The 27,520-nt window shown below is 41.0% G+C and overlaps 1 protein-coding gene and 1 pseudogene across 4 annotated transcripts in view; both read left to right on the forward strand.

Moving 5' to 3' along the window:
* ADHFE1 (alcohol dehydrogenase iron containing 1) overlaps window positions 1-15,660 on the forward strand; it is a 36,931-nt gene extending 21,271 nt beyond the window's left edge. For all 4 annotated transcript variants that reach the window (XM_008000771.3, XM_008000774.3, XM_008000773.3 and 1 more), the window contains 5 exons: window positions 696-794; window positions 3,480-3,558; window positions 3,733-3,829; window positions 7,103-7,260; window positions 15,133-15,660. In XM_008000771.3, the coding sequence (XP_007998962.2) occupies window positions 696-794; window positions 3,480-3,558; window positions 3,733-3,829; window positions 7,103-7,260; window positions 15,133-15,216 (517 nt within the window). In that variant the 3' untranslated portion in view covers window positions 15,217-15,660. The remainder of the gene's footprint in view (window positions 1-695; window positions 795-3,479; window positions 3,559-3,732; window positions 3,830-7,102; window positions 7,261-15,132) is intronic.
* A 10,632-nt stretch (window positions 15,661-26,292) lies between these two features.
* On the forward strand, window positions 26,293-27,139 carry LOC103236907 (adenylate kinase isoenzyme 6-like; annotated as a pseudogene).
* The last annotated feature ends 381 nt before the right edge of the window (window positions 27,140-27,520 follow it).

A 27,520-nucleotide genomic window follows, 5' to 3' on the forward strand; every position in this document is an offset into this window, starting at 1 on the left:
CAAAAAAGCCCACATGAAAAGTAGGTTCCCTTGACAGTCTTCAGGCTTCTTCCCTGGGGCAAGGTTTTAGCAGCAAATGCAGGAAGGCTATGCACAATCAGAAAGGGGCTTTTGAGAATTTACTTTTCCAAAGTGGCACTGGGGACACCCAGAGCAAGCTAAGGCTCATTCAACAATAACATCCACTTCCACAATAATGTTAGCATAGAGGCGCAGCAACCACAGGGACCAAGAGGTCCCCAGTGGGTCCAATGGGAGGCAGTGTCTCAGAGAGAAATAGCGCTGGCCTGGCCGGCAGGTAGCCCCAGGCGTCTGAGAATGTTTACATCCCTTCACAGGGCCGTCAACAGCCTGACAAATGAAGAAGAAGAATGAGTCTCAGGGCACCTTCCTGGAGTGGCCCTCGCCATCCAGGGAGCAGTGTGTTGCCTCCCCCGGCGCTTTTACATCACATGAGCAGCTGACAGTGTATTTATTATGCTTTTGCTGAAACAGTTGATGAGAAAATATGTTTCCCTTCAGTTTTCATTTAGAAGACAAGGCATCGTTTGAATAACTTGCCTAATTTTTCTTTCTACCTAGTAGCATTTCTTTTTTTTCTTTTTTGCCCCTATATCTTTCCCTAAGGCAGCTCCTTATTCTGTAGGAATTGCCAATGTTGACGTGTTATTGTTAGGTGTTTATATCATTCACAGGGCTGTCAGAAATCCCGATGATCTTGAAGCAAGGTCTCATATGCACTTGGCAAGTGCTTTTGCTGGCATTGGCTTTGGAAATGCTGGTGTTCATCTGTGGTGAGCAAATCTGAGATTTCATTTCTTTACTCAAGCTATTGCTTTAAAATTTTGTTTAATGTTTATAATTCAGGACAGGTGGTAAAATTTAAATATGCTATAGAAGGAAGAAATTTAACTTTATGTTCCTAGATGTACTCTTTTTTTTTTCTTTTTTCCACTACCAGGAAACCTAAATGTATTCTTTAATTGAATGTGGTTCCTAAATGTATTCCTTTATGTTCCTAAATGTATTCTTTTTCTTTTTTCCACCACCAGCTAAAGTAGAAACCTAAATGTATTTTTAAATTGAATGTGGTTTACTGGGTTTTTAAATAACATATTTTTAAGGTATAATTCACATACTATATACTATTCACCCATTTAAAATGTACAGAACATTAGTTTCTAATATATTCACAAAGTTATGCCACCATCACCACAATCAATTTTAGAACATCTTATCACCCCAAAAAGAAATCCCATACCTCCTAGCTGTCATCCACCAAGCCCCCCACCTTCCCCAATACTTAGCAACTACCAGTTTACTTTCTTTTTCTTTTATTTTTTTATTTTTATTTTTTATTTTTTATTTATTTATTTTGAGACGGAGTCTCACTCTGTTGTTCAGGATGGAGTGCAGTGGCACAATCTTGACTCACTGCAACCTCCACCTCCCAGGTTCAAGCAATTCTTCTGCCTCAGCCTCCTGATTAGTTAGGATTACAGATATGCACCACCCAGCTAATTTTTTAATATTTTTTAAGGAGAGACGGGGTTTCACCATGTTGGCCTGGCTGGTCTCCAACTCCTGACCTTAGTTATCCTCCCGCCTCCACCTCCCAAAGTGCTGGGATTACAGGCATGAGCCACCGCACCCAGCCTACTTTCTATCTCTGTAGACTTCCCCATTCTAGACATTTCATGTAAATGGAATCATAGAATATGTGGTCTTTTGTATCTAACTTGTTTCTTCTCTATGGACATAGATTTTCCTTTCTCTTGTTATATATGTAGGAGTGGAATTGCTGGGTCATATGGTAATTCTGTGTTTAAATTTTGAGATACTGACAGACTGTTTTCCACGGCATCTGTGCTGCTTTACATTCCCACCTGCAGTGGGTGAAGGTTCTGATTTCTCCACATACTCACCATGTGTTGTGGATTTTTTAAACTTAAATGTAGGATGTTTTCCCCCAATCTCTCACAAAAGAAAGGGATCAGAATGCTTGTCAATAGCCCAGAATTAATCTCTTTGATTGAAACTTTATTGGTATGTTGCTTTAAATTTGAAAACCATTGAACTTTGAAAATTAAGAATAGGCCTTTGCTAGGGTGAGCGCAAAGAATGATCAGCCTCTGATGATCTACCACTGATGGGAGCATAAACTGGCAACACCTTTCCAAAAAGTAAGTGAGCAAAATGTTCCCAGAGCCTGAAAAATATTTATGCCCCTTGGCCCACCAATTCACTTCTAGGAATCTAGTCTGAAGAAATACCCATGGCTGGGCACGGTGGCTCACACCTGTAATACCAATTCTTTGGGAGGCCGAGTTGGGCGGATCCCTTCAACTGAACCCAGGAGTTCAAGACCAACCTGGACAACATGGTGAAACCCCATCTCTATAAAAGAAAATACAAAAATTAGCCAGGTGTGGTGGTACGTGCCTGTAGTCCCAGCTACCCAAACACCTATAGTCTCAGTCATCCTGAGGAGGGAGGATCGCTTAAGCCAGGGAGGTCGAGGCCGCAGTGAGCCAGGATTGCACCACTCCATCCCAGGCAACAGAGTGAGACCTTGTCTCAAAAAAACTCAAACAACAAAAACAACAAAAAACTATAATATTTTCCTATTTGTTCATCAATATTTCAGGAGGATACAAAAATTTTTTCACTGAGCATGGTGGCTGGATCCTTCCTCACTTGAACCCAGGAAGTCAAGGTTGCATTGAGCTATGATCACACCATTGCACTTCAACCTGGGTGACAGATTGAGATACCATCACAAAAAAAAAAAAAAGAAAAGAAAAGAAAAAGAATTTTTCAGTAAAAACAAAAACCATGATGCCTTTTCTTGATGTCAACTAAATCTAAACAAATCCTTAGGGTAGAATTCAGGCCAGAGAAATCAGTCAAACCAGAACTGATTAACATAGCCTGTCAGGCTAGAATAATCATTTCTGATTGGACTCCATGAGTATGTAACATTTGAAGGGATCTGTCAGTTACTGGCGGGGCAGATCACTGGTGGGTCAAGCTTGCATGTCATCAAATACAGCACATCCTGACTCACAAAATTCCCCTGACATCATCTGGGAGCACACTGCCAAGGAGCTGCCAGGAAAAAACAGAAAACACACGCCCAGAGCTTATTACAGAAACTTCAAAGTGAATTCCCCAGTCTTTGAGATCATAATGTTAATTAATGGGTTCAGGGAGTTACTTCTGGATCAATACTTTTTAATGCCATACAATTCCATAAGCATTTGAATTTCACCATCTTCAGAGGTTTTGTTAATGAGTGCACTACATACATGTCCCAGACATCGTAATATATCCTTATATCCAAGAAAACAGAACGTATCACTTTTTCAGGTAATGATACTGTCTAGAGACTGTGACAGGCATCCCCATAAGAGTATCTTTCTATTGTTGACTTGAATATTGGTAACTGTATCAACATAAGGATTTTCTTTCTTTTCTAGCCATGGAATGTCTTACCCAATTTCAGGTTTGGTGAAGACGTATAAAGCAAAGGATTACAATGTGGATCACCCACTGGTGGTAAAATCATAAGAATAAATTATTTAATTAAATATTATAATCCTCCCAATTTCCATAAATATATTTGCCAATTCTCGCCTGCTCAGAGTATGGGGTAAAGTAAGTTAATATCTAGAATACGCAGGGAAGAACAGCTTTGTCATCTGCCGGTCACTGTGTTTCGTTTCTCCCCAGCCCCATGGCCTTTCTGTGGTGCTCACGTCCCCAGCGGTGTTCACTTTCACGGCCCAGATGTTTCCAGAGCGACACCTAGAGACAGCAGAAATACTGGGTATGAACCATTACTCAAAATTCTGTGACCGGCCAGGCACGGTGGCTCCCACCTGTAATCCCAGCATTTTGGGAGGCCGAGGTGGGTGGATCACTTGAGTCCAGGAGTTCGAGACCAGCCTGGGCAACATGGCAAAACCCCATCTCTACAAAAAAAAAAAAAAATTAGCCGGGCATGGCAGTGCAAGCCTGTAGTCCCAGCCACTCAGGAGACTGAGGTGGGAAAATCACCTGAGCCCAGGAAGTTGAGGGTGCAGTGAGCTGTTATCATGCCACTGCACTCCAGCCTGGGAGACAGAGTGAGACTCCCTCTCAAAAAAAAAAAAAAAAAAAAAAAAGAACCACAAAGGACAATACCAAAAAATATTGCTTTGCAATAGCTTAATAATGAAACGTCAGGCTGGGCACAACAGCTCATACCTGTAATCCTAACATTTTGGGAAGGCTGAGGCTGGAGGATAGCTTAAGCCCAGAAGTTTGAGACCAGCCTGGGCAATACAGTGAGACCCTGTTTCTTTAAAAACACGTTTAAACATAAATATATTGATTTAAAATGTCAGTGACTTGACCAAAGCCCTATCTAGCACTAAAATTCTGTCATTATTATACTTCTGAGAGTATTGAATCTGTTCCATTTGTAGTAATACTCTTTCCTGTTTTTATCTCAAGAGAAAGTATAATTATTTTTATTTTTTAAGGTTATGACTTTTGCTATGTTCAATAATAAAATGAATCTACATCAGGAAGCAAGAGTAAATTCCCAATTATAGAGAATCAAAACAACTGGAAACTTTTCTCATCAAAGCCTGCAAAGCTCCTGATCAATTAGAAACTTTATAAAAATATCCTGAAAGAGGAGTCTGTTTGCCATACTGTAGAATAAATAATGTCAATAATAAGATATCCACAGTACCTTTTGAATCTTACCAGGAATAAAATGATATTCAGGATAGCTTTAGTGGTAAGTAAAATGTTGGTGTTTTGCTAATACAAGAACTCTTTTAAGTAGACTTGAATATTTTATTAACTTGCAAAACATCTTATTCCGCCACTTGTGTTTAGTTAGGGCAGGAAGGGAAAGGCTAAAAAGAAAACTTCATTATGCTCTCCTAGCCCAGCCGTTGGAGAGATTATTTCCAGGGAGGTAGGAAGGACCGCAGACATCCTTCTGCAGGAGCTCCCGCTGAGCCCCAGGTGCTGTGCTGGGAATGTTAATGACACAAGCCCAGGGCAGAGAGGGGCCAGGGGCTCCATTTCCCAGAGGGTGCTGAGGGGAAACAGTGTAACTTTGCCAAGAATCTGTGTCCCTTTTCTCTTTCGGACTGGAGATGTTGTTCAGCCATATTTTGGGACTCAGCTACCTTTGTAAATATTCAAACCATGTAAATAAGTGGAGAGCTCAAATCATAGGCTACATTTATGGTAAATGGGAAAATCTTAGAGAACTTAAAGTTAACACTCCAGGCAACTGGCAACACTGCTGAGAAGGGAGTTCCTCTGTTAGATTCCAGTCTGGAAGAACCCACTGATTCTTCCTTCCTGAATGGGAAATTTTAGTGTTATCTACACTTAGCTATCCCATACTATGAAATATTTTGATTCTTCATGTCATCTTAGATTTTCTTAGCTTTAGACTGATATATTCTTTTTCCTACCATCTCTTTTTTTCTGTAACACTTCATAGGAAAATGCAGAGGTTTCGATGGTGTGTTTTATGGCAGCATTCCCAGGAACATTAAAACTTCATAAACTTTGTATCATGTGTCACCACTCCACCTAATCCATATTTTAGCTGCCGCTGGGTAATACAGACTGGTCTTGTCAGGCAAGGTTTACCTTTCATCCGGCTGCTCTCCCAGCCAACCCCGTATCTGGTTCTATTCATACCTTTTCCTGGATTCCTAAGAATTCTCACTGTCATGGAAGAGAAAGCTAAAAACCAATTTAATAATGTGCTTCAATATGGAGGTGATAGGAGTCATGATCTCCTTTTGAACAATACAGGAGAAAGTGAACTTAGACTACAGTGGGAGGCATTTTGCATAGACTTCATATAATGCTATACTCTGTAGAGGGCTTTACTTCTTGGTAGTGAATGTGTTTGGCTAGAATACATGAGAATGCAGGGTGCTAAGGGTTGTGAAATCAGTTCCCTTCCTCCGAGAACTTTGTCACCCTGCCTGAGGGCAGAAACTCCTGCATGGCTCTTCCAGATTGCCATTTCCATGATTATGTGCATTTTTAAATTTTTATTATATATACACACATATATACACATATATACACATATATACATATACATATATATACATATACACGTATACGTATATATACATATTTGTATGTGTGTATATATGTATATATGTATATGTGTATATGTGTGTGTGTGTGTATATATATATACACACATACATATATTTAATAGAGACAGAGTCTCACTCCCAGGTTGGTCTTGAACTCCAGGACTCAAGTGATCCTCCTGCCTCAGCCTCCCAAAGTGCTGGGATTACAGATGTGAGCCACCAGGCCCGGCCTCTTGATTACTAATTACTAATCATGTAAAAATTCTGCCCTTATGAATCTTCTTTCATCAATACCATTATTATCTGCATATGAAACGCTGTTTTCTGAGAGCCTTCATATTCTTGGTCCTGCCCAGCTGGTTCTACAATATTTATTTAGAGGAACCTACCCTGCCCTTTGGCAACAGAATCTAAAATTAAAAGTTTTATAGCTATAGAGGAGAAAAATTTTCTTCCCTGTTCACACATAATCCATTTTTGTCATGCTTATTTTCTTCCTTTTTGGTGGTTAATTTTGGAGCTTTTGTACTTCTGTAAGCTTGTCTCACGGGGTGTTAGCAAAGGATTTATCTTTTTCTAAGATGTTGCTGTGGGAAAAGACGTTGAGCATATCGTACACCTCTAGATGTCAGCAAACTCCAAGCCTTGAAATTACATAAGCTATGTGTTTTTCAGATATTCATTCCTCCATCCCAGCACCAGCCAACTTTCTTGCCTCGTTCTGCACCTCTCTATTTCTCTCTGTTCCTCTTCTTCCCACCACACAAGGGGCCAGCATGTAGGATCTGGAGCCCCTCTGAAATATCAGAGCTGAGTGAGCTTCCCCAGCCAACTCTGGCCCTCCTAGGGAGGCACACCATGGCCCCACGCTGGGCGTTAGGGAGACCCCGTGGGTGTGCATCTTGTGACTGAACACCACCCAGAGCCAGTTTCTTCATCTCTCCCTACAGTCAGCGCTTTATGTCTTCTAGGAGCTGACACCCGCACTGCCAGGATCCAAGATGCAGGGCTGGTGTTGGCAGACACGCTCCGCAAATTCTTATTTGATCTGGATGTTGATGATGGCCTAGCAGCCGTTGGTTACTCCAAAGCTGATATCCCCGCACTAGTGAAAGGAACGCTGCCCCAGGTAAGAGACCAGCACGCTCCTCACTCCCTGCGAAGGAGTCCAGCGCCCCCAGAAAGACATGCTCCATTGGTGGTGGGCCAGCGGGGATGGAAACCAGGGGTCCCCGGTGGTTCTCGGGTCTCTTCCACAGCAGACAGCAGTTCTGTCCTTTCCCGGTGCAACAGAGCCAGGCCCTCGCCTTTCCGTTCATCCATACAGCTGTAGCTGAGGTGAGGCTTTTATGAAAATTTTCATGAAGGGATGGATCCTTTATGAAAATTCAAGGCAAAAACAACCAAACTGATCTTGAACTATGGCAAAATTTCCCTTTTCCCCATTTCTGTTCTTTGAAGGGCTCCTGTAAATAACTATGTGAAGCTGTTCCAAAAGGACCACCAATATTATTTTCCATTGTAAAAAAGTTACAGATCTCTACTATTTTGTGAAGAATAGGCATGGCCTTTCAACTAACACTATCACCAAATTGCTTTTGATGAATGTGGGAGTTTGTATACTTGATACATACCTGTGTCACTATGGATCTGGTTTCATTTCTTAAATGTTTGTGAAGAATGTAAATGGAGCTGCATCCCTAATTCAGTAGAGTCATACTAGGTGTAAAGTTTGCTCTTCCGAGGTTCTCATGAAGAGCTCTGATCCCTCAGTGGACCTCTCTTGAGCTAGCACATCAGATCCTAATAGGCCAAGGTCCTGTTCATTGCAATTCACTATAAAGCAGAGAGCTCAGAGCATGAGCACTTTATTGGTGGACCACACCATAGTCACCATGCCCAGAATACTCCTTTAGTCCTCCTAAAGGAGGCCAATATGGGAAAGGCAGAAGTCACCTCAATGCTATGAGGGTATGAGGATAAGGATCTTCTGCCACTTGCTAATGCATTGTGGATCTCTCCCTGACCATGAAACAGAGTTAGCAGCTGAAACATCCACTCACACAGCAGCCGGCTTGCCACAAGTGCTGGTGCTTTTCCCTCATCCCACTCCAAGTAGGCAAGGGCCTCAAAGTAGCTTCTTCCTCCCCACTTTGCTAGTGCTTAGAATGTTGATAGCCTCACCATTCACTTAAGATAACATTTGTGACCCATCTAATTGGGTAAGCAGCTCAGCTACAGTTTATCATCACCAAGCAGAAATTCAGGTCCCAGTGTTGGTAGAACTTCCAACTCTCAAGAAAAATCAGCAATCTGGATGTTTGTGTTGAATGCCCTAGTTTCCAATGCACAAATGAAACGTAGTCTGTGAGCCACCAGTTTCCCTGATTTGGATTCAGGCTCAGTGAATTCAATTGCATCTAGAAATAGAAATGAACAAGAAACAAAGGAGTCTCAAAGTATAGCAGAGACCCTGGACTAACCCTTAATTCTAACCCGTAAGTCCAAGGGACCAAATCACTAAAAAAATCAGACCCTCTAAGGCCCTCACAGTTATTTTATCCAAACCTACCAGCCTGTAAGTTCTGTGAGGGCAGGAATCTGTCTGCTTGGCTCATCCATTTTCCATTGCACCTAGCACAGGCTAGTAAGCATATTAAATGAACACGTACCTCCATTGCTCTCCTCCTAAGTCTTCTGTCTAGCTAAGCTTTAATGGCTGACTGGGGATAACTTTTTGAAGTTTCCTTGTACTGACTAGGACTCAACCAAAGGCAGGGGAGCCGTGAAAGCTCAGGGACACCCTACACTGAATGGTCATAGTGAATTTTTCCCAGGGGAGGGACAGGGCTGGAGTGCAGTGGCATAATCATAGCTCACCACAGCCTTGACCTCCCAGGCTCAAGTGATCCTCTGTCCTCAGCCTCCCGAGTAGCCAAGACTATAGGTGTGTGCCACCACACCCGGCTAATTTTTTTTTACTTTTTGTATAGATGAGGTCTCACTGTGTTACCCAGGCTGGTCTCGAATTCCTGAGCTCAAGAAATCCTCCTGCCTTAGCTTACCAAAGTCCTAGGATTATAGATATGAGTCACAGTACCTGGCAGTCACCGCAATTTTAATGTAGCTTCTGGCTTTATGGCATGGTCCCAGTGACACTGTCCACCCTGCCAGGGGCCCTCCAAAAGGTTCTGCTTGTTTAGCCCAGGAAATTTTTCAGGAAAATGTGTGTGTCCACCTCCAAGAATGGTATCCATGATTTTCAGATGAAACTGTCTGATATCCTTGGCCATTTGATTGCTGGTCATCAGTGCACACTGACAGGTGTTTACTGTTCTAATTCTACTGCAGTCAGACTGTCACTTTCTTTTGTTTGTTTGTTTTGTTTTTTGTTTTTGAGACAGAGTTTCACTCTTGTTGCCCAGGCCGGAGTGCATTGGTGCAGTTTTGGCTCAATGCAACCTCTGCCTGCCGGGTTCAAGTGACTCTCCTGCCTCAGCCTCCCGAGTAGCTGGTATTACAGGCACACACCACCACGCCCGGCTACATTTTGTATTTTTAGAAGAGACGGGGTTTCACCATATTGACCAGGCTGGTCTCGAACTCCTGACCTCAGGTGATCTGCCCACCATGGCCTCCCAAAGTGTTGGGATTATAGGTGTGACCCACCACGCACGGCCCAGACTGTCACTTTCGAAGCGATTCCACACAGCAGCAGATCCAGCCTAACATTTGAGACCACTCAAATAGCACTAAATGAACACTCAATAGCAAGTTGATTAGATACCACTCTGAATGCCTCCATGCACATGCGATGCTGGGAAATCACAGATAGCAAAACTTTAATTGGACAAAACAAATTTCTTAATTTCACAAAAGATGGGAGGTAAATGGAATCTTTTGGATATAAGTTGTGTCTTAAAGTGGAAAGCCAGATTTTCCTCAAGCTGTATTCATAAAGCACCTTAAGGCATCTGCTGCCTTTTTCCCTCTGATCATGTTTTCATGATTCAGAGAAATAGAGTTAATTTTAATTAACTAGCTCTAGGTTCACTTGGAGTCTACCTGATTGAGATATACATATATTCACAGATTGATAGGACTTTGGTAGGAATCTTAGAAATAAGCTTGTCCATTTTGCAGATGAATAACTACTATGGAATTTTGTTTGTTTGTTTGATGGCAGTGACTGTTTTACAGGAATGCTGTGGCCATTTCAGAGTTTTACACACGCAGTAGACTAATCTTCACTTATTAGCATCTCTAGGATTTAAGGTAGTGAGAATATACTGGCTCCTGCAAAGAACATCACCAGAAAGGTTATTCAATGTAGTTGACATTTGATAAAGGTTCTTTTCTGTTTAGCAGTGAGGGATTGGTTTTCTCTGGAAGGAACAACCAGGCCAGTATTCTTGACCAAACACAGCTCATACTGGTGGCAGCTAATAGCAGCCCTGTGTACAGAGGCTTTCAACTGCCATAGCCAGGCTGCAAGGGGAGCAGGCAAGAATATATTAATCTTCCAAGCTGGATTTCTGAAACCCCTGGAAAGAAACATTTACATTTCAAATCAAAACATTTCATTACTGAGGAGCGCTGTCTACCCAAATGAGCACTTCCACTCCCTGGTAGACAGGCCAGCTGAAATGTTGTTATTTTATGAATGTGCTAAAAGTAGATGTCTGAATTTATTTCATGCCCATGTTAATGAGTTGTCCTTCAGTCTTACATGCCTATAAATAATAGCACATCATTGCTTAACACATCTTAATTCTGAGAGAGTTTAGCTTTTATATGGCAGAGCTGTTATGTGTAGGGGCATATCAAAAACTTTATGTCTTTGTCCGGTTTAACCAATCACTGGGGGCCAGAAATGCGAAACAGAAACTCAACTCAGGATTGGCTTCAAGTACTTCTAAGAGTCCTGCACTGCTCCACCAAAGATAAGCAGGATCATGTCAAGGACCTTTAAGCTTATCAGATAAGACTCTCTCCCATTATGAACAAAGTAACTTGCCATCATCTGCAGTTATGGCAAACACTGAACTTCAGTTCTTGACCATGCACAAACATATACATATTGAGACCCTCTGCCTTGCTATGGATTTCCAAAATTCCTTAGGGTCTCTTAAAAATCTGCTGGGATGTGACATTGTCTTTACCTCACCCATATTCATCGGCATTGTCCCCCACCCCTCCCCTCTCTCATCTGTCCCTCTATCCTTCCTTCCTTAACTATCTGTTAAATTGTGATAAAATATGTATAACATAAAATTTACCATTTTAACCTCTTTTTTTTCTTTTTTTTTTTTTGAGACGGAGTCTCACTCTGTCACCCAGACTGGAGTGCAGTGGTATGATCTCGGCTCACTCCAAGCTCTGCCTCCTGGGGATTCTAACCATTTTTAAGTGTACAATTCCATGCCATTAAGTACATGCACAATGTTGTGCAACCATCACCACTATCCATTTTCAGAACTTTTTTTTTAATCATGCCAAACAAGTGGTATGTCTATTAAGCACAAACTCCCCATTCTCCCCTTCTCCTAGCCTTTGGGAACCTCTGTCCTACTTTCTGTCCCCATGAATTTGCCTATCCTGGATACCTCATGTAAGCGAAATCATACAATATTTGTCCTTTTGTGACTGACTCATTTCACCCAGCACAGTGCCGTTCGTGTTCATCCATGCTGTAGCATGTGTCAGAATTTTATTCCTTTTTTATGGCTGAATAATATTCCATTGTATGGATATACTACATTTTGGTTATACATTTACCTATTGATAGACATTTGGGTTGTTTCCACCTTTTGACTGTTATGAATAATGCTGTGATGAATATTGGTGTACAAGTATCTACTTGAGTTCCTGCTTTCAATTCTTTGGGGGTACATACCTAGGAGTAGGATTGTTGTATCAGGTAGTAACTCTATGTTTAACTTTCTGAGGAACTGCTAAACTGTTTTCTGTAGTGGCTGCACCATTTTACATTTCCATTAACAGTGCACCAGGGCTTCAATTTCTTCACATCCTCAACAACACTTGTTATTTTTCTTTTTGTGTGTGTGTATAATAGCCATTCTAATGGTGTGAAGTGGTATCTTATTGTTTTGATTTGCATTTCTCAAATGATGAAGGATGGTGAGCATCTTTTCATGTGCTTATTCGCTATTTATATATATTCTTTGGAGAAATAACTAATCAAGTCCTATACCCATTTTTGAATTGAGCTGTTTGAGGTTTTTTTGTTGCTGAGTTGCAAGAAGAATTTTTTGTTGTTGTTGTTTTTTGTTTTGAGACAGATTCTCACTGTGTCACCAGGCTGGAGTGCAGTGGTGCGATCTTGGCTCACTGCAACCTCCACTTCCTGGGTTCAAGCAATTCTCCTGCCTTAGCCTCCTGAGCAGCTGGGACTACAGGTGCATGCCACCACGCCCAGCTAATTTTTGTGTTTTTAGTAGAGACGGGGTTTCACCTTGTTGGCCAGGATGGTCTCGATCTCTTGACCTCGTGATCCACCCACCTCAGCCTCCCAAAGTGCTTGGATTACAGACATGAGCCACCGCGCCGAACGAGAATAATTTTTATATCCTGAATATTAATCCCTTATCAGATATATGAATTGCAATTTTTAAAAATTTTGTTGTCTTTTCACTTTCTTGACAGTGTCCTTTGATGCACAAAAGTTTTAAATTTTTATTCAGTCTAGTTTATCTGGTTTTTTTTCCCCCGTGCTTTTTCTTTTTTCTTTTTTTTTAAAGACAGAGTCTTGTTCTGTTGGCCAGGTTGGTGTGCAGTGGCGCAGTCTCAGCTCACTGCAACCTCCGTCTCCCAGGCTCAAGTGATTCTCCTGCCTCAGCCTCCTGAGTAGGGGGGATTACAGCTGTCCGCCACCACACCCAGCTGATTTGTGTGTGTGTGTGTGTGTGTGTGTGTGTGTGTATTTTCAGTAGAGACAGGGTTTTACCATGTTGGCCAGGCTGGTCTCGAACTCCTGACCTCAAGTGATCCGGCTGCCTCAGCCTCCCAAAGTGCTGGGATTATAGGCGTGAACCACCGCACTGGACTCCCTGTGTTTCCAGTGTTATATCCAAGAAATCATTGCCAAATCCAATATCATGAAGATTTTTCCCTAATTATTCTTCTAAGAGTTTTAGGGTTCTAGCTCTTACATTTAGGTTTTTTATCCATTTTGAGTGAATTTTTTGAATACATCCATCCTTCTTTTCATTCCTTTTACCTGACAAATATTGATTGAGTCCCTACTGTATACCATGCATTGTATGGTACACTAACAGAAGGAAAATAAAGTCCCTTTTCTCCTTTGTGAAGCTTACCTTCTAGTGAGGGGAGACAGTGAACATCTATAAGTAAGATATAAATGAAATCATTTCAGATAATGATTAGTGTATGAAGGAAAATCTGCATAATGAGGTAGAGAGTGATCTCATGGGGAAAGTGTGGAGAGAACTCCAGCCAGGCTGTTGGGAAGGTACAGGATGATAGGGCAATGCTTTCCAGGCAGAGGGGAAGGCCCTGGGGCAGGGTCAAGGTTAGCATGTTCAAGGAACTTAAAAGGGATGGTGGGACTAAGTGAGCTGTTAGAGCTGGAGTGGGAAACAGAGCCAGATTAGGGTAGCCTTAGAGGCCGTGGTTTTGTTGTAATTGCCACGGGAATTTATCTGCAAGCATTAAGCACAGGAATGGTAGGATTCAGTTTATACTGGAAAAAAATCACTTTGGCTGCTGTGGGGAGAATGATCTCTGCGGGGCAAGAATGGAGCAAAAGTGGAAACCGACATTTTAGGAAGATTTTCAGGCTGGACAGGCAAGTGATAGCAGTGCCCTGGATGCTGGTTGTGGTACCACAGGAGGTGAGAAGCGCTCCGACTGGGGCTTCATTTTGGAGGTAGGACTGACACTCTTGCTGATGAGTTGAACTTGCAGAGCAAGGGAAAGGGGAATCAAGGCTGGCTCCTGGGTTTTGCCTGAGCTATTGGGTGTCATTTCTGAGATGAGAAAATGGGAGGAGTGGTGGGATGGGAAAGTCAGAGTTCTATCTTGTATATGTGAACTTTGAGATGCCAGTATCCCCTCCACACCACCTTTACTAATTCAGCAGATAACTGTTGAGCATCTACTTACTGTGTCAAGCCCTTCGGTAGGCGCAGGGCAGAAAGCAGCGCACACAGCTGAGCCCCTGGCCTCAAAAGCTTCCCTTCCACCAGCTACACTCCCAAACACATGCCAGCAACAGAAAACATGCCCAGAGACCCGTGAAAATGGAACCTCAAATTGGACATTCCTCAGTTTCATGCAGGCACCAGGGGAGTCATCGCTGTACCTTTTAGCCCCTGTCCCCGGGAAGCTACTGACCAGAGTATAAACAGAAGTAGGATGTGCTGGGTATCTTTGCTGAATTGACTCAATAATCGTTGGAGCAATTAAAAAATCACTGGGTTTGCTTGGGAACGCAGAGACGAAACCTTAGTTAATAGAAAAAATGGAGCCACTTGTTGCACATAGCATGAAAGTTAACGTTCTACTGAAGTCCTTTTGAATACACCTTAAGTCCAAGTTGCAAAATACATGGTCTTAGATATCGGGGATGACCCAGTTCTGTCTTCCTTGACAGCACTGGTTGTGCCCAGGACAGAGCTGTGTGCGTACGGAGAACCTGGCAGAGGTTGTTGACTGACCTAGTTTTGTCATGATAGGGGTGTTTTTCCCAAGGTTGGTTTGGGCAGAAGGCTGTTGCCAGGGCATAAGGCAAAGGGCAGTGGCTTTTGAAAGCTCTGTGGGGAAAGAGGTATGATGTGATATGTGATAAACCTCCAAGCTGGGGATCCAGTCATATGAAGTATACAAGAAATACCGTTTTTAAAGATACAGCATTTATCAAGTCATTTATTCTTATGACCAAGTTAATTTCCATAACTTTGTAGCTTTTACAAACTGCCTTTTCAAAGCCCTGGGTAACTCCTTTCATTTACTGTTTCAGGAAAGGGTCACCAAGCTTGCACCCCGTCCCCAGTCAGAAGAGGATCTGGCTGCCCTGTTTGAAGCTTCAATGAAACTGTATTAGTTGTCATTTTAACTGAAAGAATTACCAGTGGCCATTGTAGTGCTGAGAGCAAGAGCTGATCTAGCTAGGGCTTTGTCTTTTCATCTTTGGCATAACTTAGCTGTTACCAGTATAGGTGGGATATAAATTTATCTTGCAAGAAATTCCCCAAAGCTCAGAGTCCAGCTCCTTCCATAAAACAGGCTGGACAAATGACCACTATGTTAAACCCCCAGGGTCGACTTCAGGGGTCAGTGTTCCTGTACCAAACCCCACGCAGAATACTCTGCCCCTGCTTCATGAGCAAATAGCAAAAACTCAAAAGTATAAATTGTATTTCCTATGCCTAGTAATTCACTGCATGTCTAGAAATTTATCTGATAGAAACACTAGCACCAGTACATACAAAAGCATGGCAAGGATGTTTCTGGCAGCACTTTTCTAATAATAAAATATTTGAAACAACCTTAAGCATTCATTATTTATAGTATACTACACTGTGGAATTCTATGATACTGTTAATAAAGAAGTAAATCTCTTGGAAATGTGTCCATAATATACTGGGAAGTTGGCAGAAAGTAAGCTACCGAATAATTACATGTTAGTATGATCTGATTTTTATTTTTTCAACTATACATAAACATATATCTACATATACCTACAAAAGGAAGATGCACATCAAAATGTTAAATGTTATCACTGGAGAAATGGAATTTGGGGTGTGGAGAACTAAGAGAAAATGTTCACTTTATTTTATTTATTTATTTATTTATTTATTTAATTTTTTAATTTATTGATTTATTTTTTATTTATTTATTTATTTATTTTTTAAATGGAGTCTCACTCTGTCTCCCAGGCTGGAGTGCAGTGGTGCGATCTCGGCTCACTGCAACCTCCACCTCCTGGGTTCAAGCAATTCTCCCGCCTCAGCCTCCTGAGTAGCTGGGATTACAGGCACCCACCATCATGCCTGGCTAATTTTTGTATTTTTAGTAGAGATGGGGTTTCACTGTGTTGACCAGGCTGGTCTCAAACTCCTGACCTCAAGCAATCCTTCTGCCTCAACCTCCAAAAGTGCTGGGAATACAGGCATGATCCTCCCACCTCAACCTGCTGAGTAGCTGGGACTACAGGCATGCACCACCATGCCTGGCTTATTTATTTATTTTTTTATTTTTTTATTTTTTTTTTTTTTGTATTTTTGTATTTTTTGTAGAGACAGGGTGTCGCCATGTTGCCCAGGCTGGTCTCAAACTCCTGAGCTCAAGTGATCCTCCCACCTTGGCCTCCCAAAGTGGTGGGATTACAGGCATGAGCCACCAGTCCCAGCCTCATTTTTTATTTTATAAACTTCTGTATTGTTTGGATTTGTTACAAGCGTATATTACTTTTCTAATTTTTTCAAAAGGGAAGGGAGAGGAAAGAAAAATGTCATTTTAATGTTTTAGGTCAGATTCATCTTATTTTATAAAAATACTAGTAACATATTTAAAAGGTAAAAACAAATCCACAAGAGTAAAATATTAGAGACCAATCCTCTGGTGAATAAGTTGTTTTTGTCGTTGTTGTTTCTTTTTAAAGTTTGAGAACACTTATAATATATTCTGCAATGTGATATGACATTATTAGAAGAGCATTAGGCTAGGGTTCAAGGGCCCTGGATTTTGTTTCAGTTTTTTCTGATTCTTAGTTCATTCAACCAAGGCCTCTTCCAGGTTGAAAATGCTATGAGACTGGGCACAGTGGAGGCTGAGGCAGGAGGATTGCTTGAGTCCAGGAGTTTTGAGACCAGCCTGGGCAACGTGGCATGGTGAAATCCCATATCTACAAAAAATACAAAAATTAGCTGGGTGTGGTGGTACATACCTGTAGTCCTAGCTACTCGGGAGGCTGAGGCATGAAAATCACTTGAACCTGGGAGGTGGAGGTTGCAGTGAACGGAGATCACATCACTGCACTCTATCCTGGGCAACGGAGCAAAACTCTGTCAAAAAAAAAAGAAAAGAAAGAAAGAAAATACTATGACTAGGTTTTATGTATTACCTGGTACTTAATGTGAGATTTTTGAATTGGGAAAATTTGATGTAAAATAATTTGAGATACAAATATGCATTCTCCCCCCACCCCGCCTCAAATGTTCAATGCCTTTGCTAACAGTAGCCAGACGCCTAAATGTGACTCACCAAGAGGAGTGTTTGGTATTCATATTGATGATGACTCTGTAGGGAAGAATTTAAAGGTCAAGCATGAAGAACAGATTTAGGAAGCCTCAGTGTTTTTATCTTGATACCCATCGTTCTGTCCCTTACAATTAGAGAATATGGAAAAGGTGAGTTTTGTGACTCACTAGCTATTAAAAGAGGATAAGCTAGATTAGGCCCATTTCTGTAAATCAAACACTTTCATGTTTCAGAGACTATAATTAAGTGTATTTTTTCTAATTCTGTAGCCTATTTTTCTATAGATTTTCTTTAAGAAAAATTCTTAAGAGCCACCGCTCCATTTATATGGATTAAAATACTTACCAAGGCAAGGACATTTAATAGAATGGTATTCAAGAGTTTGAAAAATACTATGTTCATGAAACTATCATAATATGGTGGCATTTTCACTTAAAATATATGCATATACCTAATTTATTTTTTGATACAGAATACTGATTTGTTCCAAATAGGTCATGTTTCTATGTTATTGTTGAGTGCCACAATAAATAGCTGGCTCATTTGGCACTCCTGTCCCTCTCTATGCACAGGAAGGGCTATGTTGGGCTTGGCATTGTTTGAGTAGCTGTGGACACAGCTGTGGGGTGTTTTCAAGTGGTCAATGAAGTAAGTCTGCTCTTGTAAAATACAGACAAGTACAGTATCAAAATAGCGCGAATGTGCAAAAATTGCTTTCCTGGCCTTTTAACCCTGAGAAAGATTAATGGTTGTTTGGATTAGAAACCATACCCTAATGAGGGGGCTGTTGCCTCCAGGGAGTAGGTATGAGAAAGGGGACTATTCACCTCCAGGTCATCGTTGCACAGGCTGCGAGTCTCCGACGACCCGCAACACCACGCCAGACAGCTGCCCAGGCTCTGCCAGTAAGTGCCTGGTCCTCAGGGAGCTGTTGAAGGGACCAGGCCATCACCATCACAATGGCCTGGGGGAGGCAGTCTCCAGGGCCAAGCACACTTTGAATGGACAGAAATTGGTTCTTAAAGCCCTAGGTTGAATTACTGGCAGCTGGGGGTGGGAGGGTCTAGTTTCTTGTGCTATTATTCCACTGTTTTTCCAACCACTCCAATCACTCTCAGAATAAATGCAATCGCCTAACAAATTGCAATAACTGTTTTGAGATTTCGTCCCCTGTGAAATGCCTCATGAAGCTATGCGCACAACAGCTAACTTCAAAGTAACCGCACTTCATTCTTTCTGGCTTTAAGTTTTTGTCTTTTTCAGTTGGGTGCTTTAAATTGATTTTCCAATTTATAAAATTGGAAACTGATTAAAATAATCATGAGAGAAAAGGAAGAAAAAAACAACTAATCATCCTATTACCCAAACACAGCTGTTAACATTTGATATATTTCCTTTCCATCTTTTTCATTTGGGTGGTGTAATCTTCAGCTCTTTTCTCTTAAGACGTGACATTTTAAAGATTTTCCGTGTTGCTGCATAATCTTCATAATCATATGCAAATGTATGTAATAGTTTATTAAATAAGAATTTAATAATTTATTCTTGTTAGAGGTCATCAAATTGCTTCCAAATTTTTACTCCTACCAATAACTTAGCAATGAATAGATGAATAATGTTTATATGGCTTTTTTCACATTCTAAATTAATTTCACAGGTTAGGTTCCCCTACAGTCAATTTCAACATTACAATATAGATTTTTTTTCCTTTTTCTTTTTTTTTTTTTAAGAGATAAGCTCTCATTCTGTCACCCGCAATGAAGTGCAGTACATGGTCATAGCTCACTGTAACCTCAAATTCATGGGCTCAAGAGATTCTCCTGCCTTAGCCTCCCCAGTAGCTGGGAGTATATGCAAGCACCATCACACCTGACTAATTTTTAAATTTTTTTTGTAGAGATAGGGTCTCGCTATGTTGCCCAAGCTGATCTCAAACTCCTGTCCTCAAGTGATCCTCCCACCTTGGCCTCCCAAAGTGCTGGAATTACAGTCATGAGTCACCACACCTGGCCTGGTGTAGATATTTTTATGACTCTCGGTTTACAGTGTCAAATTATATATAACTCAGAATTGCATTAAATGTTGCTTCCCCTCTCATTCAATCTTCTCTGCAAAATAAATACTAGTTCAAAGCAACAAGAAATGAAACAAAGTTCATTTGCAAGTATGGACCAGACTAGACTATTTGTGCCAACCTGCAAGTCAGTGGTGTTTTTTATGTCAGTACAGCTAAACAGTTCACAGGGATTACAATTTTCAAATAAACTTACGAAAATTTGGTGTTATATCCTTGCCTCTTAAGTGAAATTTTAAGACCCCCAAATCTCTTTTTTACTTACTTTTTTTTTTTCCTTCTAGAGCCCTCTATGGGCCCCTAAGCCTATAGGTATGTGTTATTACTTTCATGGTCTTCAGTTTTGCTGGCCAAGAAAAAAGACCCAAGGGAGTAACATATATTCTTTCCTACAAGGGTGTTCTAAAACCACTCAGGCCTGTGAGTGAAATGATTTGCTGCACTGCAAGGAAGGTGAGTGAGACCAAAGAACTACCTCCACCAAGATCCCTTCCAAGGATCTAAGTTGCTTCTCTAATCAGAAACCTCTCAAACCTTTGTGACTGTGCACATAGGTCCCATAATGGCTTTGGCAACATTTACCTGGGACCAGGGTGAACTTCATACCATCTATTGCATGTGGGAAAAGAGAAGAATGCTTGTCAAACAAACCACTGTATTTTATTTTATTTTGGTGTTGCTGGTAGGTGTGTAGTGAGCTCTCAGTGTGTGTGTGTGGTTTTTTTTTTTTTTTTCCTTCTCAGACAGAGTTTCACTCTGTCCCCCAGGCTGGAGTGCAATGATGCGATCTGGGCTCGCCACAACCTCTGCCTCCCGGGTTCAAGCGATTCTCCTGCCTCAGCCTCCCCAGTAGCTGAAATTACAGGCGTGTTGCCACTACGCCCAGTTGATTTTTGCATTTTTAGTAGAGACAGGGTTTCACCATGTTGGCCAGGCTAGTCGCAAACTCCTGGCCTCAGGGGATCCCCCCCTTGGCCCCTCAAAGTGCTGGGATTACAGGCAGGAGCTACTGCATCCAGCCTCATTGTGGTTTTAATTTGTGCTTCTCTAATGGCATGTGATGCTGAACATCTTTTCACATGCTGATTTGCTATCTGTATCTCCTTTTTGTTGAAATATCTGTTCATGTCTTTTGCCTATCTTCTAATTGGATTGTTTTGTTTTGTTTTGTTTTTTACTGTTGAATTTTGATGATGCTTTATATATTCTAAATACAAGTTTTTTCTTAGATATGTGGTTTACGAATCTTTTCTCCCAGTCTGTGGCTTGTCTTTTTATTCTCTTATAAGGTCTTTCACAGACGAAAGGTTCTTAATTTGATGAAGTTCAATTTACCACCTTTTCCTTTTTATTCATCATGCTTTTGATGTCAAGTCAAAGAACTCTACCTACCCATAAATCTCAAGATTTTCTCTTAAATGTTTTCCTAAAACTTTTAGTTTCACATGTAAGTCTGTGATCTACTTTGAGTTAATTTGTGTATAAGGTGTGAGATTTGAGGGGGGGAGTGTGTGTATGCATGCACACATGAGCACACCTGGGCTATCTGTAGTATCATGTGTTCATTTGTGGAAAAGATACTCTTTCATCCATTGAATTGTTTTTATACCTTTGTCAAAAATCAGTTGGGCATATTTGTGTGGTTCTGCTTCTAGGTTCCCTGTTGTGTTCTAGTGCGTGTGTCTGTCTCCACCAATACCACCCTGTTTGGATTACTACAGCTAAATAGTAATCTTTAACACTGGTAGAGCGATTCCTCTCCTTTATCCTTCTTTTTCTTTCTTTCTTTCTTTTTTTTGAGACAGAGTTTCACTCTTGTTGCCCAGGCTGGAGTGCAATGGCATGATCTTTGCTCATTGCAACCTCCACCTCCCGGGTTCAAGTGACTCTCTTGCCTCAGCCTCCCAAGTAGCCTGGCCTATCCTTTTTTTTCAAAACTGTCATAGCTATTCTAGTCCTGCACATTTCAATGTAAATTTTAGGATAACCTTATCTATGTTGACAAAATATTCTTGCTGGGATTTTATAGGAACTGCATTAATCCTATTGATAATTTGGTGAGAGCTGACATTTTTAGTATGTTGATTCTTCCAATCCACAAATCCAGTATATCTCTGCATTTATTTAGGTCTTCTTTGATTTAATTCATCAACATTTTAAAATCTTCAGGACACAGATCCTCTATATGTTCTATTACAATTCTACCTAAGTATTTCATTTTCTTTGGAGCAATTGTAAATGTCATTGTGCTTTGAATTTTGTTTTCACATGTTCGTTGTTAGTACACAGAAATGTGATTGATTTTTGTATGTTGATCTTGTATCCTGCAAACTTTTTGCACTACTTATTAATCCTAGAAGTTTCATGTGGATTTCTTGTGATTTTCTATAATTATCCACCTGTGAATAGGGACAGTTTTATTTCTTTGTATCCAATGTATATGCCTTTTATTTCCTTTCCTGGCATTTTTGCACTGGCATACTATTCCACTACTGTGTTGAATAAGAGTGGTGAGAGCAGAAATCCTTGTCCTGTCCCCTGTCCTAGGGGGAAAGCATTCAGACTTTCACACTGAGTATGATGTTAGCTATAGGTCTTTTATAGATTCTCTTTATCAAGTTAAGGAATTTGTGTCATTTTTTGAAGGTGTTATAGTAGCATGGTAGCTTTTCTTACTCTCTGATATTTATGCTTAATTTACTGGATTTAGGTTATTTTTGTAATCAAGAAACAGAGCAATCTTTTCTATTTTCATTTTAATTCTGTTAGGTACCCGTGCAGGTATTTCTGTTTGACAGATAAACTTTAAAAACAGAGACTCCAAGAGGTAAAATGTCTTGCCCAAGTTTATATACAAAGAAGCATTGTCAGACTAGGTCCTAGGGCATCAGTTCAATTACATTTGTTGTAAACCTAATACTGATAATATGATTGAACCCCTATGTGCCAGACACTATAGCTGTTTTACATGTTTGTGTTATTTAATGCTCAAAACATAGCTATGCTATGACCATAGAGATTTGCTCACTCTCTGTTATGGACTGTATGTTTGTGTCCTCCCAAAATTCATAAGTTGAAGCCCTAACCCCTAATGTGATGGTATAATATTATGATGGGGCAGATGTTACTATTATCTTTGTTTTACAAATGATTGTACCAAACCTTAGAGGCTGTATAAATTGACCAAGGTCACACTACTAGCAAGTGGTAGCAAGTGATTTGGACCTAGACATAGATCTTGCTCTTGACAACCACCTAGTGTCAACTACTGTGCAAGGTTCTGGGGCTACAAAGATGAATAAGACTCAGTCCCATCCCTTAAGGAGCACACAATCCATCAGGGGAAACAATCATGTTCATAGCTTGATTCCTGAAGCAGCAGCAACCCCAGGTGGTAAGATGCCTTACCAATATTAGAGGCGCTCAGTAACATTTGTTGACTGAATGGCTAAGTGGAATGGCTGGCTTCTTGGACAGATCTAATGTTTGTCATACCTTATGTAGAAGATAATTCTTTCTAGCAGAAAGTAGAAAAAATTCCCTAAACCCAGTCATCCACCTGCCTCCAGTTATCCTGATCAGTTTATGCTGGGCAATAATGACTAAAAACTCTTAAATATAAAGAAAGAGACTGCCATATCATGAAATATCAAAACAGAAAAGTTGGCAGAAACTGGTCATCCAGAAAGAATGGCAAACTGTTCACTCACAGCTCCATGAAATAGTCAAGCTCAGCTACAGCTGCTGCCCAGGGCAGCTATGACCTCAATGTTCCCAAAACTCCCACCATCTCACAAGACCTCCAATACCAAACTCACCTCCCCTTCTTCCCACAGGGCAGAGACTTCAGGAGATGTTGTGGAGGGGTGCTCTCCCCTCTCACTTATGACCTTCTTCTTTCCTGGCTCCTCATATGCCTCCATTTACTCCTCTTCCTGCTTTTTCATTCTGCTACGCTATTACCACTGGGATTTACTCAGTCCCTGCTATGAAGTGCATGTCTATGTCGTCCAAAAAATCATATGTTGAAGCCCCAACCCTTAAAGTGATGGTATTAGGAAGTGGAGCCTTTGGGGGGTGATTAGATTTAGATGAGGTTATGAAGGTGGGGCCCCATGGTGGGATTAGTGCCCTTACAATGGAGATAAGGGACCAGAGCTCTCTGTCTCTACCACATGAACACAGTGAGAAGTTGGCTGCCTGCCAACAGGGAAGAGAGCCTTCACCGGAAACTGAATCATCTGGGAGCTTGGTTTTGGAATTCCCAGCCTCCAAAACTGTAAGAAATGGATAGTAAGCAACCCAGGTTATGGTAGTTTGTTATAGCAGTCCAAGCTGACTAAGACAGTCGCAAAGAGGAAAAAGAGAAATATGAGTTAACGTTGATTCAGTGTAGGTTACACAAGTTCTATTCTAAGAACTTTACATATTTTTCAAGGTTTTCAATTCAAAAACCTTATGAGTTATTATCACACCTTCCTCTTCACCCTAAACATACAGACACACTTGAATACCCCTTGACTCAGGCCCTCCACTTCTCACCTGGATTACTGCAGTCAGCTTCCTAATGGTTTCACTGCTTCCATTTCTTAACCCCCTGCAATCCATTCTCCACCCTGCATCCAGGAGTGCTTTGATAAAAGATAAATTGTCTGACCATAGCTTTTCCTTACTGAAAAATCCTTCAGTGGCTTCTCATGGACTTCAAGAGAAGGTCCATGGCCCCATCAGATGGCAGGGCCATCATAGTTTAGCCTTTTCCCCCATTTTCAGTCTCCTGTCTCCCCAGCTTCACACACCCTCAGGAACCATCTCAGGCCTCCATAGCTTTGTTCAGGCTCTTACCTGTGCCTGAAATAACCTTCCAAACCTCATGGCAAACTACTGCCCATTCTTCACTCCTTAGCCTTGTCACCTCTCCACCACCCTTCTCTCCAGGGAAGTCAAGGAACCCTAATTTGAGGTCTCCTCTGAGTTCTCAGAACATCCTCTTCAGGCCTCCACTTACCACTCTGGGCTGTAAACACATCTTACAAACATTTGTGTTTTTGTCTATCTCCCCATCTAATCTATTAAGAGGGGGAGACTGTCTTAATCATCTAAGATCCTTATCATCCAGCGTAATAGCTGCCATATTCAGTAGTACATTAAGTATTTGCAGAATAGAATGAAAAAGAGCAATGCAACCAGTCTTATTTCTTTTCTTACAGATAACCTAATTTTCCATTGGCCAATGTCTCTAACTTTTTTGAGTAAATAAATGTGAAACCTGCATGTCCCAGATACTCAGCTATAACCAATGAATGACAACACCAAGGTCTCTTGCCTGTTACATCCTGATATAAAACCAATCTGGCAAACAGCAAAAAGCATCCAAGGTCCACTTTTAAAAGTCATGGTCAGGCCAGGCACAGGGGCTCAAGCCTGTAATCCTAGTATTTTGGGAGGTCAAAGCAGGAGGATGCCTTGAGGCCAGGAGTTCAAGATCAGTCTGGGCAACATAGTGAGACCTTATCTCTAAAAAAAATTTAAAAATTAGCTAGACATGGTGGCACATGCCTGTAGTTCCACTTACTCAGGGAGCTGAGGTGGGAGGATTGCTTAAGCCTGGGAGGTTGAGGCTGCAGTGAGCCATGATTGTGCTACTGCTCTTCAGCCTGGGTGACAGAGCGAGACCCTGTCTCAAATAAATAAATAAATAAATAAATAAATAAATAAATAAATAAAAATTTATGGTCCACAGTCCATTGAGAATGTTGGGAGGGCAGCCTGGGGGGTCCACAGAACTGAGGAACCTCCTTTTACAAATCAGTGTACAGAGAACCTGTTAGCTAAACCAAAGAGGAACAACTTTATAAGAACAGACAACTATTTATGCACACAAAAGAAAATCTTCCTACCAGTAGTAACGCTATTAAAGTTTTAGCAGCTTTTCCATTATGAATCTGACATTTCTTCCTTCTTCAAAGCCTAGTTTGAGTGCTTGTGACTTTTTGAAATGAGATAATAAAGCCATCAACACACAATAAAAGCTATGCACTATCCATAAAGAGGAGTCTCTAGAGTATATTTTGTGTTAAAGAAAATATTGAATTACTTGGCCTTTCCTTTTAAATCCTTTAAAGCCTTCAGCTTTAGAATGAAAGACTCAAACTCTTCTCTGGGATCTTAATTTTTATGTGGCTTCTTATTACTTTTTTATCCCTTCTAAAACTCTAAATCCCTTCAACATAGCTTTGGCCCCTTCCACAGCTGAACTGGCAGCAGACTGATCTTTTTATTGGTGGGTAATGGATTTAGTTTGATTGCTGACACGGGAACAATGAGAGGATAAACAATTCCATTTGTGGCCATGAAATTCCCCATCTGTTGAGCGCGTTCAGGACGGCGGAGCACTGGGCAGAGACAGATGAATGAGCCCGCCACTCCTGATGTTAATGACATCCATCATACAAGCTGAACATGTGGCTTCATAAATCAACAGCTAATAGCAACTCTGGTTGCTCATGTCATTAATAAGCCATCCGTTTAAATACATAAGAGTTTGCCATAACATTCAGCCTAGAGACCTGACTTGCAATTCTGATCTCACCAAAAAACCAGAAGTAGTAAAGGAAGCCGAAACAGCATTCTTCTAAGTAAAAAAAAAAAAAAAAAAACAACTTTTTCAGATCCACACTCAAATACTTACAGATGTAAACAGATGTAATCATACGATATCTGGAATTGGTTACAAAATAAAATGGGATGAGGGAGTATGTGGACAGATAGATGAAAAAGCTTGGGTAGTGTTTAGGGTAGGGTGCGTGAGCAAGGCACTCAGAGCCATCACAGCGAGGAACCATGTTGCTTCCAAACATCCTGCTCACCAGTAAACCAGGGATAGGAAAAACACACGACGCAAAAAACTCACATCAAAATCAGGACTGAGGCCGAGCGTGGTGGCTCACGCCTGTAATTCCAGCACTTTGGGAGGCTGAGGCAGACAGATCACTTGAGGTCAGGAGTTCAAGACCAGCCTGGCCAACATGAAGAAACCCCATCTCTACTAAAAATACAAAAATTAGCCAGGTGTGGTGGCACATGTTTGTAGTCCCAGCCACTCAGGAGGCTGAGGCAGGAGAATTGCTTGAACCTGGGAGGCGGAGGTTGCAGTGAGCCAACATGGCGCCACTGTACTCCAGCCTGGGTGACTGAGTGAGACTACTCCGTCTCAAAAATAAAATAAAAATAAAAAAAATTCAGGACTGAAATACAACATTAATGTGGGTGATTTAGCTCAAGAAGAGCAGTTGTGTGATGGCTATGATGAAGAGTGATTGTCTCATTTTAGATGAAGATAAAGAGTAGTTGATGAGTTAGATAACCAAATGAGAGAAGGTAGAATTACTGTTTATTACCATGCTGGTGACTTCTTCCCTGAACACTGGTTTCATATATTATAATTTTTGTGCTGGGAACAGATACCAATGTATTGTATGAAAGACTTGAAGCAAGCGGTTATACTGAGAAGAAACTAATAGACAATACTCAGTGTAAGATTTTTCAAGTTCTTTATTAATAAGTCACAGCATCCTGCAAGGAAGAAATCATGCATCAGCTGCCAAGCAATAAACCATAAGAGCTAGAAAATAATATAGATCAGATCCTGAAATGGACTGAGCAATGGACAAAAGATCCTAACTCTTGACTTATAAGACTAGCTACTTTACAATCACTCTTGTTGATATCTCTCTGTTGACATCATAGAAATTGTTCAAGAATAAGTAACACTTTATTAAAATCATACTGCAAGACTAACCAGTAGATAGTAGAAAGGTGGTCCCGGCTACTCAGGAGGCTGAGGTGAAAGGATCTCTTCAGCCTGGGAGGTGGAGGCTATGGGGAGCCAAGATCACACCACTGCACACCAGCCTGGGTGACAAAGTGAGACCCCATCTTAAAAATAAATAAATAAATAAACAAACACAAAAGTTTTTTTTTTAAGTTTGGCAGTGAGTTGATCATCGTTAAAGTTCAGTGATAAGTAACTGAGGATTCATTGTACTATATGCTCCACTTTTCATCTTTG

The sequence above is a fragment of the Chlorocebus sabaeus genome, chromosome 8 (assembly GCF_047675955.1).
Source record: "Chlorocebus sabaeus isolate Y175 chromosome 8, mChlSab1.0.hap1, whole genome shotgun sequence".
Taxonomy (NCBI): Eukaryota; Metazoa; Chordata; class Mammalia; order Primates; family Cercopithecidae; genus Chlorocebus; species Chlorocebus sabaeus.